The 21,643-nt window shown below is 36.4% G+C and overlaps 1 protein-coding gene across 40 annotated transcripts in view; it reads left to right on the forward strand.

The window, feature by feature from the left end:
- The window catches only part of agbl1 (AGBL carboxypeptidase 1), a 395,384-nt gene that overhangs the window by 235,127 nt on the left and 138,614 nt on the right, over nt 1-21,643 (forward strand). For 37 of the 40 annotated variants that reach the window (XM_087311870.1, XM_087311857.1, XM_087311865.1 and 34 more), the window contains one exon: nt 20,524-20,704. In XM_087311870.1, the coding sequence (XP_087167996.1) occupies nt 20,524-20,704 (181 nt within the window). The remainder of the gene's footprint in view (nt 1-20,523; nt 20,705-21,643) is intronic. The other 3 variants (XM_087311883.1, XM_087311877.1, XM_087311882.1) reach the window with 1 other exon arrangement.

Consider the following 21,643-nt stretch of genomic DNA (forward strand, 5'->3'; position numbering starts at 1 on the left):
ATATGAGTTCTGATATTTTTATAGTTTCTATAATTTTTTATATTCTTAGAAAAATATATAAATTAACATAAAATATACTTGTAATTTATTTTTAATACTGTATTCAAGGCATACAGAGCATAGTAATTATGCAATGTTGTTTTATTTATTTAAAAAAAAACTTCAGTTACCTAAACTAAACACATAAATACATTCGTCTCTCGATCATATATGACATGATGAACATATATTTATGAATTTATTTATTTTTCTTATTTCTTAATTTAACTATTATCCTTTTTTTTCTTTTTCCCTCGTGTTGCATAAATTCATTAGTAAAAAGTTTCCAAACTTCGTAATCTGATAACTTAACCACCACGTGGGGCAGTAATATATGTGCACTGATGCCATGAAGGACGCTCTATCATTTTCACCTTGGCCCACTTTTCAGCATTCACAATCATATTAATCCCAACCGAAGCGTCTTCCGTAAGCAGCGACTCATGGGTCACCCCGTCTTCAGTCAGCACTCGCATTAGTCCTGGCAGGTGTGACTGTCAGCTGCAGGTGAAACAGCAGAGATGGATGTCTGAGACTGAAGGGAGATCCAGAGGGACACACTGAGACATGCTGACCCAGCCGAGGGCCTCCTCCGCTGGGTAGAGCTGCGTTCAGCACACCCTGATGAATATGGAGGCGAGACATCTGCAGCAAACTCCCCATAGGCTCACACTGAGCATCTGGACTCGGCTGGACGTCCCGTTTTCGATCAAGCGTTGCTCTGACATACTGCAAAGTGACCTGCTGACTATTCCCAATGACTGCCGTACATGGTGACCCGCTCGCTAACTCTAGACTGCTGTCATTGATCAAAGGCTGTTGTTAGCATGAGTATGTTAGCTTTGTTTGTGTTATAATCACAGATTTTTTTAACCGTTTTTTTCTAATTATCTGTGAGTTTTTAGCTTTTTTTATTTGGCAGAGGTGGGTAGAGTATCTGAAATCTATACTCAAGTAAAAAATACAAGTACTTTTTTACTCCAGTAAATGTAAAATAAACTTAAAATTTATTTGAGTAAGAGTAACAGAGTATCTGATGAAAAAATTACTATATATATATATATATACTGTATATTAGTGCATTCAAAATTAGTGTGTTAACGCATGCGATTAATTTGAAATAATTAACACGTTAAAAATTAACGCAATTAACGCAGTTGCAGTTTTTTTTCTGTTGTGGTTGATGTGTGGAAAAGGAAGCACTTTTTGAAGCCAAGTTTCAGTATAAAGCAATTAATGTCGCATTACCAGGCTCTCCAGCGTTTCCTCCAGAGTTTCATGCAATTTCGGGTGTTTAATTTTTAATATTCGACTTCTGTTTTAATGGAATTTGATACCGCATGGCGAACAGAAAAAAAAAAAACTCCACATTTTGTGACTCTGTGGTCCTTTAAGGTAATCAAAAATCACTGCTGACATAGTAGACTCTTAATAAGAGTATTATCTTAATTATGTTAAAATCGGAGTATTGGTGTCCATGTAAATGAAGTGCTAGATGAAATCGCGAGCTGTTAAAGACAGCGCATTCCTCTGCCTTTTAGCATGTGCCCTCCAATGTTTCATTAAGTTTGATTTGTTTCCCCCTTAAACGCAAGTGTCTGCTTCGCGTTTTTGTGTCAGAATCTTTGTGAAGTACAGCCATACTTTCGAACGTTTAGTTTTAGCAAATTTGATGACCATGCGGGTTGAATCTGAAGGGAGTTGCACCGGCTGCCCTGTCCTGCTCGAGTTGTTTGTGTGTGTGTGTGTGTCTGTGTGTGTGAGGTGTGAGTGTGTGTGTCTGTGTGTGCACGCCTACACGCGTTTCTTAGCAACAACCCTGCCTAAACGTTCTTATCTATGGTCCGTAGCCACTAAATCAAAAAGTTATGAATTGCCGAGAGATTATGTTGCATTCTCAGCTCACATCATTCAAAAGAAAAGGTCCACATTGTCCCCCGATAATGTCAACAGACTAGACTGCAGTCCACTTAGAATCTAACTTGGAAATATTTTTTTCTTTATTAGTATTGATTGTTTTGAAATTCAAATGGCATTAACATGCCTGTGTTTTTATTTCTTTAATAAATATGGCTGTCAAGCCAGGATCTTGATGGTTTATTGTGGATATGTTGTTTACATGAAGAAATCTGTGTCACAAGTTAACACAAATTCTAATAAACAATTATATTTAGAATTTAAATAGTTTTTGTCTTGCGTTTACAATAATTTTATTTTTGAATAGCCAAAATTACAAGTTTCAGTCTTGTAAATGTGATTAATTGCGATTAATTTAAAAAAAAAAAGTGTGATTAATTTGTTAATTCTTTTTAATCGATTGACAGCACTAATATATTCTGGCACGTAGCTCACACAAAGCAAAATAACTGACTTTAGCATTGTTTTTCAGATGAACAAGCATGTTCACCTAGCATGTTTCTTAAATATCTGCAAACATTTTATGGTATTTTATGCTTTAGAGAAGTTAAAGACTTTCATACAGCACCTTTAATGTGCAATGTACTTACATACTGTAAACTACTACGCAAGAAATAGTGATTAAATATTAATATGTTCTAAAACAGTTGAGTATTGATATAACTGGTCTAGCAAAAGTGGAGGAAATAGTTTTGCCATCAGTTGACGCTCAGTAGTGTTGTGACAGCCGCTGCAGCAGTCAAACACAGCCTCACCACAGTCAACATCATCCAGCGAGACACACACACACACACTCGCTCACCTCATCCATCTGTCACCGTCCTGCTGAGTGTGTCGTCCCAGCTGACACCATGCCGAAACATCACAGTGCATTTCATTAATCTGAACATCCGCACTCAAAAAACTCCTCCAACAGGAAGAGGCTGTCAGGAATCACACACACACACTGCATAGATGAACTCATATTACATGTTATAAGAGTGTGTAGATCTATCTATCTATCTATCTATCTATCTATCTATCTATCTGTCTGTCTGTCTGTCTGTCTGTCTGTCTGTCCGTCCGTCCGTCCGTCCGTCCGTCCGTCCGTCCGTCCGTCCGTCCGTCCGTCCGTCCGTCCGTCCGTCCGTCCGTCCGTCCGTCCGTCCGTCCGTCCGTCCATAGTTCTATTATTCCAGCGATTCTGCCCACCCATCCAATCATCGTTCTGTTATTCTAGTGGTTCCATCCATCCATCCATCCATCCATCCATCCATCCATCCATCCATCCATCCATCGTTCTATTATTCTAGTGGTTCTATCCGTCCATTCATCATTCTGGTATTCTAAAGGTTCCATCCATCCATCCATCCATCCATCCATCCATAGTTCTATTATTCCAGCGATTCTGCCCACCCATCCATTCATCGTTCTGTTATTCTAGTGGTTCCATCCATTCATCCATCCATCCATCCATCCATCCATCCATCCATCCATCCATCCATCATTCTATTATTCTAGTGGTTCCATCCACCCATCCATCCATCCATCCATGCATTCATTGTTTTATTATTTAAGGGGTTCTATCCATCCATAAATCAATTAATCAATCCATCCATCCATCCATCCATCCATCTATTATTCTAGCAGTTCTATTCATCCATCCATCCATCGCTCTATAATTCTAGTGGTTCTATCTATCCATCCTTCGATGGTTCTATTATTCTCGCGGTTCCATCCATCCATCCATCCATCCATCCATCCATCCATCCATCCAACCATCATTCTATTATTCTAGCAATTCCATCCATCCATCCATCAATCCATCCATTCATCCATCCATCGTTCTATTATTCTAGTGGTTCTATCCGTCCATTCATCATTCTGGTATTCTAGAGGTTCCATCCATCCATCCATCCATCCATCCATAGTTCTATTATTCCAGCGATTCTGTCCACCCATCCATTCATCGTTCTGTTATTCTAGTGGTTCCATCCATCCATCCATCCATCATTCTATTATTCTAGTGGTTCCATCCACCCATCCATCCATCTATTCATTGTTTTATTATTTATGGGGTTCTATCCATCCATCCATCCATCCATCCATCCATCCATCAATTCCTCCATCCATCCATTCATCATTCCATTATTCTAGCAGTTCTATTCATCCATCCATCCATCGCTCTATAATTGGTTCTATCTATCCATCCTTCGATGGTTCTATTATTCTAGCGGTTCCATCCATCCATTTATCCAACCATTCATCCATTGATGATTTTATTTTTCTAGCGGTTTTATCCATCCATCATTCTATTTTTTACCATTTCCATCCATCCATCCATCATTCTATTATTCTAGTAGTTATATCCATCCATCGTTCTGTTATTCTACCAGTTCTATCCATCCATCAATCTTTCTATTATTCTAGCTGTTCTATTCATCCATCCATCCATCCATACATCCATTATTCTACCAGTTCTATCCATCCATCCATCCATTCATCCATCATTCTATTATTCTAGCAGTTCTATCTATCCATCGTTCTATTAGTCTACCAGTTCTATCCATCCATCGATCTTTCTATTATTTTAGTTGTTCTACCTATCCATCCACCCATCCATTCATCTATCGTTCTATTATTCTACCGGTTCTATCCATTGTTCTTTCGATCACTCTATCCTTCTATCTACAGCTCTGATATTTTCTATAATTGTCTTGCCTGTTCATCTATTATTTACTTTCTCCATTTATTTTCTCAAGGCATTTGTTATTTCATTAATATGAATATATTTAAAATAATTATCTGCCGGTGTTTGTGCACACACATGTGCTTAAAAAATATAAAAAAATCACACTCTTTCACAGAACAACCTGCAAACAATTGAACATGAACACACTTACCAGTTTAACCCCATCTTCTTGAACTGTACACATGCGGCGGCAATCTGTGGCAGAATACATCAACAAACTCTGACATTGGCCTGTCGGAGGATTACACCTTAATTAACACATTGGGCTTTGGCGGCATTAACACACGAGCTTTGCCTTTACACATAGTGGGATTTTCATAATCACTTTACAATTCTCTCTCAGACGTGAGCCTTATGTGAACTACCGTCCGTGGCGTTATTGAATTAAAGGCCTCAGATATGATTAACCGTAATCATGGCACCATGTCAATCACTACAAACAAATGAAGCCACTTTTAATAAGGAAGCCATTGTGGAATGAGGACACACGTCAGCTTTTTGTTTATTATTTAAATTGTATATAGCTGACCAACATCTATTAAATTAATGCGGCTGCTATTCAACTGAGTGAACTTAACGGCTTAATTTGTGCTCTATGTATTTGCATAACTCTCAGGAATTCTCGCAGGCTTCTAATTAAACAAATCCCTTTGATTAGCTCTACCTGTAAACAACACCGGCATACTGTACATTCACACTTTTGTGCTATTTTTATTTTATTTTTTTACAAAAGCAGCAGTGAAAAATGTCTTTCAGCGTTCCCTGAATAACAAATATGTCATGTTATGTAAGGAAAGCAATTTTAGTTGGCTGTTATTTGTGTACGTTGCCTTGAGGTGTGTATCACTAAACAGACAGGTGATAATTTTTTGGAATTATGTATTTGGGACACTTTGGGCGCATGCTGTGGGAGAAATGAAACTTGCGGAAAATAAAAAAATTAGCAGGCCACTTAAAAAAAAGCAGTTTCTCTGGGTTTATGATTTATACAGTGTTGCCAACTGTTTTTAATGAAAAGGTGCTAAACTCTGCCTGAAAAGTCTCTAAATGTTGCTAGATTATGTCATCCGACAATATGCCAATTACTGACGTCAACACGTCCAAGCGTTTCTGTTTGTTTAACAGCCTATGGTTAATAAAGGGGTATTTATATTTGCACTACGCTTTATATATGCACGTCAATTCAACTAAACGTATTGCTGTTTGAATACAGTATATCAGTATAGACATTTAATGAATTTGCAGTAATCTCTCAGAAGTTCCAAACTGTCACTGAAATATGCGTGATTGTGAACAAGAAAAGAATAAATGGTCAAATTAAATTGTTAAATATAAAACAAGGGAGAAGCAGATCCGTTTTACTGTACGAGGGAAATAGCTCATACTCACGGTGCTATCCAGGACTGGGCAGCCTGTAAAGGCTCAGAGGCAGGGGAGGGGTCGACGGCATCATCAGCAGCTTATTGAGAAGAGTAGGAATGATACAGTGTGGACACATAAGAGTCTATAAAATAAAAAAATCTTCAGTAACACCTAAAAAAAAAAAAGAGTTGCTAGATTTGACGCTAGTCGTTTTTTTGGAAATTTGTGAGTAAGGGGGTCTGAAGAGTCGCTAAATATAGCGCCAAAATCGCTAAGTTGGCAACACTGGATTTATAGTTGAAATTTTAATGAAACATAATTATTGTTTGATGATTTTTCGTCCAATTATGAAATGAGATGTCTTGTTTATTATTTAAAATATAAATATTTGTATGTTTTTATTTATTTGCAATGAAATTGTTTGAGATGTCTCTGACAACTTGACATAGACAAAAACTGACATATTGACATTCCAACATATTACTTAGCACATTAAGAACAAATGCTTTAGACAGCGATTTAGATAATTACATAAATTTTTGCTCGCATCATATACAGACGACCTGGTTCAAAGCACCAATTGTTTCTATATGTAGAATTGGCTGGGCCATTCTTCTTTCTCTGAAACCATATTGAGAGTTTTCTTGGCTGTGTTTGGGATCAATGTCTTTCTGAAATGTCCACCCTGGTTTCATCTTCATCATCCTGGTAATGTAGATGTTGGACTTAAGCAGCTAATATACATTTACAGTGACGAAAGGCAGAGGGTTGCTGAATAGCTACTGATATATTTCAGCTGCTGTCTAGACTTTCACTGCCTTTCTACACCCCCCTTTCTTCATGTGTTCAATACTTTTTTCCCTGTATCGTTTCATTTTAATACATATAACTTAATTTGTAAGCTAATTAATTTTGTTTTCCTTGCACATATGGATTTCTTCAGTTGTTACCAAAATCTAGTGAAAATTTCAAGTCAACAATACTTTTGGAGTTTTTTTTAGAAAAAAGGTGATGTGTTCAATACTTATTTCCCCCACTGTATATAATAATAATAATAATAATAATAACACACACACACACACACATATATATATATATAACTATATATATATATATATATATATATATATATATATATATATATATATATATATATATATTGTAGCGAGGCAGAGGGAAAACACATACATACAGTAGTCGCGTTTAGCTGTGAGCGATCCGGTGCTGATGAGGTGCCAGCTGGGGTTAATATGGGACCTGGGCGACGTGGCATCAATAGGATCGCTACAATATATATATATATATATATATATATATATATATATATATATATAATATAATGTTATTATTATTATTATTATTATTATTTTCTTTTTAGTACTGCCTATGCACTGGTGTAAAGACCTTCTTGAAATATCTCAATTTATTACTATTTATTTGTATTTCTGACTATAAAAAATAAAAAAAATAATTTGTTTTGGATTAAAACAGCTGCATTTTATTCTATTCCATGACCCTACATGACTCGAAAAATGAATAGAAAATAATTCAGCGTGTTGCAATATACGCATGACACAATTACATCATTAAATATACATTTATTTGGCTGCGGCATGAAAAACTGATAAACACGTTCCAGCTGTTAAACGCTTCAGAAAAGCCCTTTGAGCGTGCAACAGAAATACAGGCTTTCTTATCTGTTAGTCACGTTGGGCACGGCTTCTGCTGACAGTCAGTGATAAATCCTATTTGCAATACCTTTCTGTTTGCATTTGACTCGGCATTAACTGAGTCTGTCCTGTCCCTGGCATGAGTCCTACATGCTTCTTTCTGTCTTTCTCTTTTAATATCACCATCTGTGCTGTCTTTCCGTCCTTCTTGTTCACACAGTCTCTTCAAATAGACATCATAACCCCCATTTCACCCCCAGTCCACTGGATGGAATACGAAAACTGGGATACATTAGCTGAAATAATAGCATCGTCATTCGGTTTTATAGTTTTTTTGCAGCTAAAATCCTGCTGCAACATGCACTCATTAAAAAAAAAACATGTCAGTTCTAAAAGATCTCAACGTTGAGATCTTTTAGAACTGACATGTTTTCCTATTGATTTTAGAGCTGAATAATGATGTGACTGATTTCATAGTGTTGTTTGTAATTAGTTACCTTAGTGTGTTTTTTTTTTATCCCAGGCTCACTCGGAAAATGTACCTCTATATACATTTCTTGAGACCGTTAAATGCGTCCCTGGATTTACGTATTTTTGCAGATTTTGTTTTGCGAATCCACCAGAGGCCACTGTGTACGATTTTTAAGATTTCAAATTTCTCTCACGAGTGCCATTCGTGACTGCTGTTCTCCTGTAAATCCACCAGAGGCCACTTTCGACTGACTGAATGACTGACTGACTGACTGACTGACTGACTGACCAATCGATTGACTCACCTTCCTCCATCCCAAAACCCTACTAATATTATTTTTAAAAGTAAAGATTAACCTCTCTTTTTTATCATAACGGACAAGTCAACGATTGAAAATGTTACTAGGGCTCAGGTGGGTTGGGGGGTGTGGTTCTATGTAGATCAGGTTGTCCGCAAAGTCTTAAAATGTATTAAAAGTTGATAAATCAATTATGAGAAAATTAAGACCCTTAAAAGGCATTAAAAGTATTAATTGCGTTTTTACGATGTATTTAAGCGTTGTCCAAAATATTTGGACAAATAGTCAAAAAGCATAAATAAAAAGCATTATTTTTTGTGCTTAGTCCCACTTTCGCTTTCAAAATGGCTGCCGTGTGAAATCAGTCTATAGTTAATGTAATTAATAACTATTAATGTTAATCGCCTCACAGCAGGAAGGTCACTGGTTTGAGCCCCCGCTGGGTCTGTTGCCATTTCTGTGTGGAGTTTGCATGTTCTCCCCATGTTCATGTGGGTTTCCTCCATGTGCTCTGGTTTCCCCCCTGGTCGAAAGACATGCGCTATAGGTGAATTGAGTGATGAGGTGAGTCGAGGTGATTAGTGTATGTGTGTGAACATAAAAGTGTATGGTTGTTTCCCGGTGTTGAGTTGCAGCAGAAAGGACATCCACTGCGTAAAACATATGCTGGATAAGTTAGCGGTTCATTACGTTGTGGCTACCCCTGATTTATACAGGAACTAGGCTGAAAAGTAAATGAATGAATGAATATTTTGTATGAATTATTTTACTATAATTTATTCATTTAAATCTAATTTCCATTTGTTAGCTTGTTTCTTTTATATTAATTAATTAATTAAATTTATTATATTAAATTTGAAATTACTACACATAAAACCAGTCTATTTTAGACCAAAGCCCTATATGGTTTTATTTAAGGTATTATTCATCTCAACCATTTTACCTTTTCAGCAATTTACTTAACAGCCCATGTCTATTTTTATAGGTATGTTGAAGTCATACACAACAACAATAAATACCAACACATAAAATCAACATTACGAGTCCAAATGAAGAATACAGTTATAAAAGCAGGTAATGTTGCCGTAAAATACAGACGACCTCATTGTAAAAACCGGAATGACCTCATTATAAAAACACAGACACATCCTCTTGAGTCTCCCCGCACATCGCTTTTGGCCAAACTGTCACGCTAAACGGGATTACGCTTGATAATTAACAACCCAAGAAATGAGCACGAGTGATATTCCTGTGAAACACTTTTAATTAATAAAGGGCTAAATTAAAAGCTGCATTTTCATAAGCTGTTTTTCCGGGGCAAATTCGTCTCATGATTACAAATGGACAAGTGTGATACGTTCTAATTGGACCTGATTTGCATATACAGGAAAGGATTACAGAGATTGCTTTTGATAGCTTAAGGCTGCCTTTGTGCTTCACCATCAAGAGGAGAAGACTTTTTTTATTCCTGGGTATGTGTTTGATGAAGAGTGGTACAAATATATCACACAGTTAAGTTTTAAAGTGTATGACCAGAAGATTTTTAAAGTGTGTGATTCTGGCTTTTTAATTTGTAGTGCTTTGTTGATACTCAGTAGCTGTAGCTGAAGATTATATAGATGTACTTTATTTACGTAAGTAATGTAACACATTAATTTAAGTGTTGCGATCTATCCGGCAACTTAGCCGGCAGCTTTCTCTCTGCAACTGTCACATGGTCGATCACTGAAGCTAAGCAGGGCTGCACCCAGTCAGTTCCTGGATGGGAGACCACAGTGAGGTCAGCAGGGGGCGCTCAACCTGCAGTCTGTGTGGGTCCTAATGCCCCAGTATAATGAAGGGGACTCTATACTGCTCAGTGAGTGCCGTCTATCAGATGAGACATTTAACCCTAGTCATGACTCTCTATGGTCGTTAAAAAAAAATCTTAGGATGTTCTGCGAAAAGTGTTTAATCCTTGCATCCTGGCCCACTGGTCTCTGTCCATCATGACCTCCTAACCATCAGCATATTGTAATTGGCTTCTTCACTGTCTCCTCTCCACCAGTCAGCTGATGTGTGGTTTGCGGCCTGACGCAATATGGCTGCTGTCGTATCATTCAGGTGGATGTTGCACACTGGTGGTGGATGAGGAGATTCCTTCAATGTGTAAAGCGCTTTGAGTGTCCAGAAAAGTGCTATATAAATGTAAGGAATTAATTATTATCTATGTTTGGCCCATTTGAGGTTTTTAAAAAGGTTTAATGTTAGTGGTGGTCTGGTTTTACATTTGCAGATGTTTTAGTCATTGGGGTGTGTGAGTTTTAGTAAATCTGATTGTAAAGGTGTGAATTAAACTTAATATTCTAAGTTGGGTTTTGCATAAGTTTGGGTGGAAGTTTTGTTTTATGTCTGCAGACATTTAAAAATGTGTAAAATCAGCTATAGGTTTTAAAAGTTTGAGTGTAAGTCTGAGTTTAAGGCTGTTTCTGCAACTGCAGACATTTTTAAAATATGTAAAATTAGCGTAAGTTTTACGTAGACACTGAGAACATAGAGCACCACGTCACTTGCTTTAGTTTACTCATAGGATGTTTTTTCTCCATGTCATTTTCCCACTTGAGTTCAATTATTTGAGCATGCGCTGTACACACGATTGAGAGGAATTTTGTGCATTTGTGGCAAATGCATCGTGCATTTCGTGTGATGAATGATAATTCGCTGATTTGCCTCTTTTTCGAATGTTTGCATTGACTTTGTATGAAACTTATTCACATAAATACTCAGTTGAAGTCTGGGTCCAAGTCTCGCGTAAGTTTAGGTCTAAGTTTGGTTTTGTATTTGAGCAAAAATATTTTAAATTTGTGAAACTAGCAAGTTTTTTTTTAAAGATTTATTATTGGCCCTTTTTGTTAGGTAGGACAGTAACGAGCTAGGAACGCCCTGAAGTGTTACTGCACCATATGTCGCCACACTAACCACTAGGCAATTGCACCAACAAAGTTAACCAATCTTTAAAACTAGACGTGTAAGTCTGGATTTAAATGTCATTGCACAGTGAATCTGCAAATTTTCACCAATAAAAAATATAATATTACAACACCTCACGTTGTTTCATTCAAATCGTAATCACAATAATTATTTTTATTTTTATTTGGCATGCGTAGCAAGTGTTTTGAGATGTGTTTTGATAAGTCATCCATGAGACATGCAAAAGCCAACGTCTAGAATGTAGACATTTTACAGCATGTAAAACTAGCTGGTATTTTATAACTTGGGCTTAAAGTTTTAAGTCTGAAGACGTTTTGATATGGATCATTAATAATTTCACCAAAGTTGGTGCGTATATTTAAGCCTAGGCTTTTAGGTCTTCAGACTTTAAGTTTGTAAAACTAGCCTAATTTAAAATTTCTTGGCATTTAGGTCTCGGCCTAAGTTTGGTTTTAAATCAGAAAACATGTTAAAATATGTAAAAACTTAATTTCATAAAGTCTATGTTTGGGTCTGAGTCTTTTTCTACTTTTCCTGACATTTTAAAATGTGTAAAAAGTCCCTAAATGTACAAGCCCATGTCTAAGTTGGTGCAGATATTTTAAAGTGCATAAACTCTACTGATTCTTCCTTTAACAAACGCAGATGAAGTATTATTTGTAGCATGTAGTTTCCAGAAGTTTCCAGTAGTTTCCAACTGCTTGGTTATAATGCTGATGTTTCATCTTTGGGTAGACCCTCGATAATATCCATCTGCAGTGTGACTTCAATCGACCGGCATGTTTGTGTGCGTGTGTTTGTGGGTGTGTGTGTGTGTGTCTGGGTTTCTGCGTCAGAGGGCGGGGCCTCAGGTTTGAAATCTCCCGGGTTTGCGCGTGCACGTGAATAACTTGGTTTCGTTCGTACGTCATGGCGAAACACCTAATGACTCGGTATCAAGGCGACTCGTTTGAAGCACTATGAGTCGACTCTTTTATAGATGAATCAACCGTTTTAAACACTGTATTCTTACAGATTTAAGCCTTAGCTGGATACTTCACTTCACTTAGAGCTGTGTTACACACTACATGGAGGGGAATTTTCAAAAACCCATAATATGGGCTCTTTAATTAAACTCTGCGGACCCGATACCGGGTCCGTGACGTCATCAACTTTCGCTTTCAGATTTAAAGGGCTAGCGTTGCACCACACCCCCGTAAGTGGTGTCGTTTGAAAGTGTAGAATCTATATTTAATGCACATATGCATCACTTTGGTTTTTATCCTACTGTATAAAAGTTATTAACACTTATATACACAGTATTTTGGATACCCGAGCTGGGTATTTTACATTGGTTCATTTTCATATTTTTTTATATGACACATGTACAAGTTATAGCTCAAATGAAAGCTCTTGCTGGTGCTCATACAGTTCTAGCATTCTTTTTACTGAATTATATTCATATTCCAAACAGTTGTTGAATGAATTGTGGTGTTTCCATGGCACAGAAATGTAAACAATACATTCATGATCAATAAGCAGCCCCAGATAGCACAGACAGCTGTCATTTCTTACCTTATGCTGTGCCCTTCAGGGCCATTCTCCTCTGTTTTTGAGGTGATGTGCATAAGTAATCCTTTTCTATGTCTGATGTGGTCCAAACACAGTGAATTATGTTTGATCAAACAAAAGAATAGCGAAATATGTACACAAGGATCGGTCTCTGTGGCTTGTACAGCACCTCTCACCAGTTGGAATGCAATAACTTTTGCATAGATTATGGTAGAGACATTTTTCATTTTTCCTATGATTACAGACATGTGCAGGAACCAACAAAATTAATTACAGCACACTTGAGCACACAGAACCTAAAAGGTACACTTCCAAATTTGAGTTTATAAAAAAAAAATACAAAAAGTGCCTCTTTTTTTAGGTGTTTATTATAACACAGACGACATATACAGTTATTTTAAACACTTTCAATAGTGTTTTATGAAAATTCAAAGGGTTTTCTTTAAAATGATACCAATTTTTTGCATTTACACCTCTGCATGTGGATTTGGGAAGATTTAAATTTGGGTAGGCAAACTCCAGGCGGAAATTCCCAAATAGCAGCAGAGTTTAAGTGGTTAAACAAATAGTGTCCATCAAACCATAATCACACATCACCTCCGAAAACTTTGTTTCATCATAAAAGAAATCTGAATGCTTAAATTGTTATTATTTGCATCTGTAGCAAGTGTTTTGAAGTGTGTTTTAATAACTCATTCACCATGCAAGTGAAAGCCAACATCTAAAATCTAGACATTTTACAGCATGTAAAACTAGCTGGAAATGTAGACGTTGGGCTTTAAGACTATAAGTCTGCAGACATTTTCTAATAGTCTAAATTAGGGTGATGGAAGTCTAAAATCTACTGTGTACAGACACTCAAGAAGGAAAGTCCTCAACTTAAGGTCCAAGTCCAAGATCGTCATGTGCACCTTATAAATCTGAGGTCTGGGAAACATTTCACACTCCAGCGAATCTTTATGGAAATCACAAACACTCAAGGAACCCATGAAACCTGTATTTTTTTTCACCACATAATGTGCTGTATTATAAACCCCACTTTCAAAAGCCTTTCCTTTGAACGTCTTAAGTGGCGTTCAACAGAGGCACATAAACCTGGCTATTTAAACCCTCACTCGCGCACACACACACACACACACACACACACACACACACACAAATATGAGATAAACCAGCATGTTTTCAGGCGATGTCAGTGGGAGGCGAGTTTGCTCAGATAGCAGCAGCAGAAGAGACAAAGACACAAAAGGCAGTTTTTTTGCCCTCTCATCTTTCGTGTTGCTTTATATTTTCAATTCTCTTGCTCGTTCTTTGTATACCATTTGTGTTGAAGTCAACTGTGTGCCAACGACTCCTTCGTGAAAAGGCCGGCTCTTAAAGGATTGGGCTGTACTCTTCCCACTAGGAGCGTAGGAAGACTAGCGGCAAAAAAGATCTAACGGAGGACTCCATTCTCTCGTAGCTTCACGAAATACTCCTACGTCTTTGTACATTCACTATGTGTGTGTGTGTGTTTGTGCCAAACAACATTTATGTTATCGGGCATTGAGCTGTGTAAATGGGATCAAGGCGTAAATAGACGTGGAATGGATATGTGGAGGTTTCTTTTTCACAGACGGACAGAAATAGCTGATTGAGTTTATTTGCAAACTGCAGTTTGTAGAGCGGAGGACAATCGTTTGTTTTAATGCATAACAAGGATTTTAATTGGAAGGGAGAAGTGGATGTGGGAAAATATAAGATGATGGGTGGTTTTTACATGGGATAGATCATGAAAATCAAACTTTATCAGTTTTTAAATGATATAATTGTGTCCCCGGGGCATTCATCAACCCGGTGAAAGAAAGTCAATCTGGTAACTTTGTTTTGGTATTTCTTTGTTGGCATGTGGGAAAATGTGCTGTTCAGGTTTCACTCCTAGACATAGGCAAGAGATCTTATTATACTAAGGGGCTGTTAAATGCTTGATTCTGATTGGAACATTTGAAGACGCTCAGCTAAAATAGTTCTGGGGTCTGTTGATTGCATAACAGTTTCATATAACTACGCTGAATGATTTCAGATATTTTATAGCATACAGCAGTCAAAAATCTGATCGAAACAAAACAGACGGCTTTGGATGAGATGCGTAAGAAACTAGTCCTACACTCTGGAGCTTTTTGAGGATGAGAACCAAACCATTGTTTTTAAGAGTGCTAATTGTAGTGGAATAATTGACTCTGGTCCGTTGAGTTATTGTAAAATAATGCACTCTCGAGGTGGTGAAGTGGCCAAGACACAAAACGTGAATCTTTTTTCCTCTAATAATTATATAGTCATATAGATAAGGGAGGATTGAGGGAGAAGTCCTCATTTAGTGTTTATATAAACACGATTATCTTTTTAATCATATAAAATGTGGTTGTGTGTATGAAATTACAAATAACAAATGTAGCAGGGCATTAAATTACTGTTTATTTATTTGCCTTTTAACTTTGTAAACTTCTCCTCATGGTTTGTGTCTCATTTTGTGAGCCAACTGACAACAGTTGTTCGCTTCCATCCTTCTCCCCTGCTCTGCTGGCCACGCCCACTTCTGCCTCTGCTCGCAGAACTCCACGCCCATTATGATGCATCTTTTAAAAAAAAAATTCTCAGGTAGACTTGAACTAAAAGAGGGGGGTTTCTTGGCCCTTTGATTTAGCTGCTTCTGAAATACCGTTGGATATTTAGATTGTGTGAGATTTGTTTGTTTAGTTGTCCCTGCAGCAGCAGCTCATTTGTGTTTAAAGAGACACTCAAAGAAAATTGTGGTTTTTGCTCACACCCAAAAATTGGTAAATTTGACAAGCTGTTATAACTGATCTGTGGACTTTTTTTAATCTAAAACTCTGGAGAAAACATATATATACCTGACATCTTGTGAAAATAGGCTTACCATGTCTCCTTTAAGCAGTGAGGATGAGGGTTTTGCAGCACACATCATCATCTGAATGCATTGAGGGCCTGTAGTCTCTGATTCCGACTTGAATTGGAATTTAAATTATCTCTGTTTTTTGCTGAACCGTAGCAGCCGCTCTTGAGGGGAATTGAGTGCTGCACATGAAGCTGATGATATTTATCAAGCATATTTTATACTTTTGTTGGAGATACTACGCTTTTTCTCTGTATTTATTTTGGTATGGTGTGGCTTTTTCAGCACTTCAGGGTCAATATTGTGACACTTAAATAAAATGTACACTCTAAAAATATCTGTAAATTAGCAATTTTTTCATATTTTGTGATTCATGTTTTTGTTTTTTCATTTCTCTTGTTTATTTTTTTCAATTGCATTATGGAACCTTGATCTCTCTTCCAACAACTTTTGGTGGCTAATAATTCTGACTTCATCTGTATATTGTTTGGGATGTTGTTGCATATTATGTGTATTATGTGTATATTATATTATCTCTATAATATTTATTACACATTATAATATTTCAAAATAGTAAAATGTCAATAAAATTTACTTTGTTAAACTGTAGAGGTCATTTTTAACCATAATGCAGTTCATAACCGTAAATAAATGTGAATCACAAATTACAGAAACTGTAAATTACCAGATTTTCACAATAGTTTAAAATATATACACGTTTTTTAATTTATTATATATAAACTAGTAAACATAAACAGTGTATTAAACATGAATAAATTTAGGTATAAAGTATAATTATTAGCGTTTTTGCTTTGAAGTCTGCAAAAGCTGCTAAGACTTTTATTTTAAAGGGTCACAAAACACCAAAACACATTTTTTGAGCTGTTGACAGTCGTATATGTGTCCCACACTGCTAAAAACACTATTAGGACACCTATATTTCACTAAAAAGTGTAAATTGGTTGTTTTTGCGTTATTTCAAGCAAATTCGTACTTCCGGTTTGAAACGAATTTTTGAAGCTGCGTCACGGTCATGACATAATAGCGTGTATTCCAGCGTACAGACTGGACGCCTGTGCCAGAGTGTGTCTTATTACGTCTTACAGTGTGATGCATTAATGCATGAGTAAGGCTTGGTTCAAACCAATCAGCGCGCTCTATTGTGCAACTTTATTAATATTCATTACTGTCACAGTGCTTAGACGAAACTCACACCACGTTGTATTGGCAAAACAAGCGTGAAGTGTTGCTTTTATAGTTTGCTGCAGTTAAGTTTCGTTTTCATTTTCTCTCTGTAAGAGCTCAGTCTCACGTGTGGATTAACAGTGTACGCGACGCTCGACAACAATAACTTACGTGTCTAAGGAGGATTATTGTTTACTTGAGAGCTGTTCTCATCTGCAAACGCTGAGATCTGGATTTGCTTGTAGTCTCCTTTTCATAAAGACGCGGCTCTAGTTGCTGTGGATTGTCCTGTCTCTACAGATTTGGTAAGTGAGCGACCAGCGCTCTTTTGTTTAGCACTCTTCAGTTTGTTCGTATCGAACTAAGTTAACTATTGCACCGAGTGTAAACATGTTAGCACCACAACCAAACTTTAACCTTGTGTAGGGTTTTCACCACATTTAGTGACCAAAATAACACACGCGGCTTTCTGACGATACCTGCTGTATGCATCTAAGTTTCCGGGAAATGCGGAGTTTTTTTTCTCTCATTTGCCGTGCGGTATCAAACATTGCATGAAAAATACACGCTTACAGCAGTTCCTCGAATCAAAAATCTTGTTTGTCGCGAGGGGCATGAATGAATTCCCTGAATGAAAGAGCCAAACTGCAGTTAAAGTCCATCATTTAATAATTTGGCAAATAATTCGACTACTGATGTCCATGTAGGTTAAACACCATCACTTTCTACTGTGTGTGTGTGTATTTTGACTCTGAAGCTCGCGCGTGCCCAAATAGACACTCCCACACCATCCCTTTTCTTCCTCCGACACTCCCCCCTAAACAGAGCTGGACACGCCCACTTTTCTGACTTTTTCCAAAGTAGAGGTGTGAAAACACACTGCTGAAACGAGGGGGTTTCATGGCCCTTTAATTAGAGGGGGAGCTTATTTTGTGCATCATTCGCTCATAGCAAACTAACGGTAAGAGGAGCTGGGTTATAAATATTGTGGCTGAAGCTATCAAACTGACATCAACAGAAGAACTGCTACTCCAAAAGTGGAAGCAAGTGGTCAGTTTTTATTGAAGATTACCAAAACAAACAGTTGTTTTTTTCCGTGGATTAACTTGCGCAGATTGATGGTTCACCTAAAGAATAATAGTGTGTGTAGTAAAATTTAGATTTCACACTGATTTTAAGGATTTTTAAGCAATATGGCATATATATATAAATAAATAATTAATTAATTAGGACAGTAAGGTTTGACTTTGCTTAAAAGTCTTGTAACTCTAACAGAAATAGTGTACAGTATAGAATATAAAGTCGTGGTGCAGTGGCAAAAGAAAAATGTTTTGTATGACTCCCATGAGCTTAGACGACTGCATTCATACGTCTCTGCAATGACTCAAATAACTTATTAATAAAGTCAACTGGAATGACAAAAAAAGCCATTGCAGGACTTCCAGAGTTTATCAAGATTGTTTGGATTCATCTTCAATACCTCCTTCTTCAACTTATCCCAGACATGCTTAATAATGTTCATGTCTGATGACTGGTCTGGCCAATCCTGGAGCACCTTGACCTTCTTTGATTTCAGGAACTATGATGTGGAGGCTGAGGTATGAAAAGAAGTGCAATCTTGCTGAAGATGTTCAACAGATGATTCATCGGAAAAGTTACCTTCTGCCACTTTTCCAGATGATAAACTAATAATAATAAGGCAAACTATTATTTGTTGCTCTTACAACTGGGATTGACGACAAGACTTTTGTTAGGTACACTACTACAGTAAATGCCGTTTCTTACTGTGGCTTAATTGTATGGCTCAAAAAAAAAAAAGAGAGAAAGGAAAAATAAATGACTTCAGCCTATTTGCATGGAAGTATTCAGATTTGAAGCTGGTGAAAGAGCACATAAACAGAGGCCATGCAGAAACTCATTATGAAATTGTCAATACCAGAATCACACAAATGAGTCACCCCTTTTTTTCCAGGGCCATAATAGTCAAGCTAAATTAAATGTTAATGTGTTTTTGATAAGCTTTGTCTATCTTTTTTTTTGGCTTTGTAAACTTGCTTAGCTATATAATTTGTCATCCAGATGAAACTACTCAAGGGACACATCAAATAAACATCTGACATGCCAAAATTGCTGTGTAATGTGATTTGGAGGGGGGGTGTGTGGAATGAAAGTTACACAGTTCATGTCATGAGTTGCATAATCGGTAAATTAAGCTACATCAGGTTTATACTCTAGATTAGTGGGACAGGTATATGTATATGTGTGTGTGTGTGTGTGTGTGTATGTGTATGTGTGTGTGTGTGTGTGTGTATATATATATATATATATATATATATATATATAAATTATACAACAGTTGTGTCTGGTTCTTGAATCTTATTGGCTTATAGCCGTGATATATTTTGCCAGTAGCAGCACACTAAGGCCTCTTCACCTTTGTGTATTACTCTGCCCACATACAAGCAGAGGATGCTTTACAGTTTGACAAATATTCCTGCTGTTAGGCAACATAATGTACTTTTGAGGTTATTTCAGCCAAGAATGTAGTTGTTTAGATTGCAACTGTGCAGTTTATTTATAAGGATAGTGCCTATTTTAAAATATTTATCATTTCTGTGAGGCAGTGCGTCGTGTCCATTAGTCAAACACAGTAGACGTTGTCTATCCATAAGATGATGCCAGAACCGCATAATAAGCTTAGAAGATTAAAGCTGCTGTGTTTTCTTGAGCGCGAATAAGAAGCTGAAAATTGGACGGGTCGCAGTTTTTAAGGTGGACCGGATAGAGTCAATAAGAAGCTGCGAATAAGAAGCTGGATTCAGCTTAATGTTTGATATGCATTGTGTATAAATGTCATATCCTCTTTAATAGGACTTCTGTGGTTGTTTTACCTTTGAGATGTAAGCACCCATTGGTAAGCACGCATGTATGGGAGCTCAGTTCAGTTCTGGCGAGCTCTGAGAACTGTGTGATGATCCCTCTACCATTGTATCATTCCTTTATTTCAATAATGTAACATTTTATTTTGCGACGGATGTTTGAGTGTCTTTTTTATTATTTCACGATAAATTTTTGTAATTTAATGGCCCTTATTTTACGGTAAATTTTTTCAATTTAATGGCCATTTTTTTTACAACAAATTTTTGTAATTTAATGGCCGTTATTTCACGGTAAATTTCCAAAATATAATAGCTGTTATTTTACGGGGTTTTTTGGCACTTCAGCTGAAAACATAAAATAACATTTTTTTTACAGAGCAATTTCTAATATTCTTCAAAATATAAAGTGAGGAGTAAATAGTTAGTAACTTCTTATTTGTGGGTGAACTGTCCATTTCAGCTACATGTATACTGTGCATTAATTAAATAGTTCATTTTAAAAAATGTTTGTATTTTTAAATCAAATCTCATTTCCTCTGACTGGTGCTTATTTCAGGTAACCGGCCGTGTGTGGTTCTGACCGCGCGGGTCCATCCAGGCGAGAGTAACGCCAGCTGGGTTCTCAAAGGCACGCTGGAGTTTCTGTGCAGTGATGATCCAGTGGCAGAGAGTCTGAGAGAGGCTTACATCTTCAAGATCGTCCCCATGCTCAACCCGGACGGGGTCATTAATGGCAAGTATGTACAGCACACAGAAACACGCGCAACTTATGCAGAAACGCTCATTGTGTCACTTTTTGTGTCACAAAATTTTTTGGGAAACTTTGAGACTGTGTTTTGGTTCATTTGGTTTGTTGGTGTCCAGCAGTTTTTGAAGGCAATATTTGGCGTTTTTGGTCTTTGTGTTGTTGATGTCAGTGTAGGTTTTTGATAAGAAATGCTGTTTCAGAGAGTTGTTACTTTTAAGTTAGATTTGCTGCTTTGAAATGAATCCATATAGGATATATATTTTTTCTTTTTTTTATTAATTGGGAATGTGATAATAAAATATGGGAACATCAGATTTGAAAAAAGCTTTATTTATTTGTTTATTTATTTTTTGTGTTCTTTTCTTTTAAATTGTGTCCTTTTATTTTATTTATTTATTTATTTATTTTTTATTTATGTTTGTTGAAACAATCTTCCAATGTTCACACTGATTTAACAAAATTAAAATAGTTATGAAAAAGGCGGCATTGTTTTAGATTATTTATATTATTTAAAAAAATTTTAGGAGCGATTTTGGTATATGACATTTTTTGGTGACTTAAGTAGATAAATTTTGCATTTTGGCATATTTTATGTAATGTTACATTGTAATATTTTAAATAACTATAAGAATACAACCTTTCCATTTATTTCAGATAAATTATCACTTTTTACATTTTATTAGGCAATTCATTCTTCAGTTTTCTTTTACTATTATTATAATACAACAGTTTTATATAACTATAATTAAACTATTATATAATAAAATAGTTTTTTTCTTATTATAACAATTATTTTTCAGATTTATTGTGCTCCAGTCCCATTATCTTAAAATTTTAATTGAATTACCCTAAAAAAAAGAAGAAAGCATAACATTTTTATTTCATTTCAATTGTTTATATCTGCTAAATATAAATAATCAGCTATAGA

Source organism: Danio rerio, chromosome 25, assembly GCF_052040795.2.
Source record: "Danio rerio strain M-AB ecotype USA chromosome 25, GRCz13ab, whole genome shotgun sequence".
NCBI lineage: Eukaryota > Metazoa > Chordata > Actinopteri > Cypriniformes > Danionidae > Danio > Danio rerio.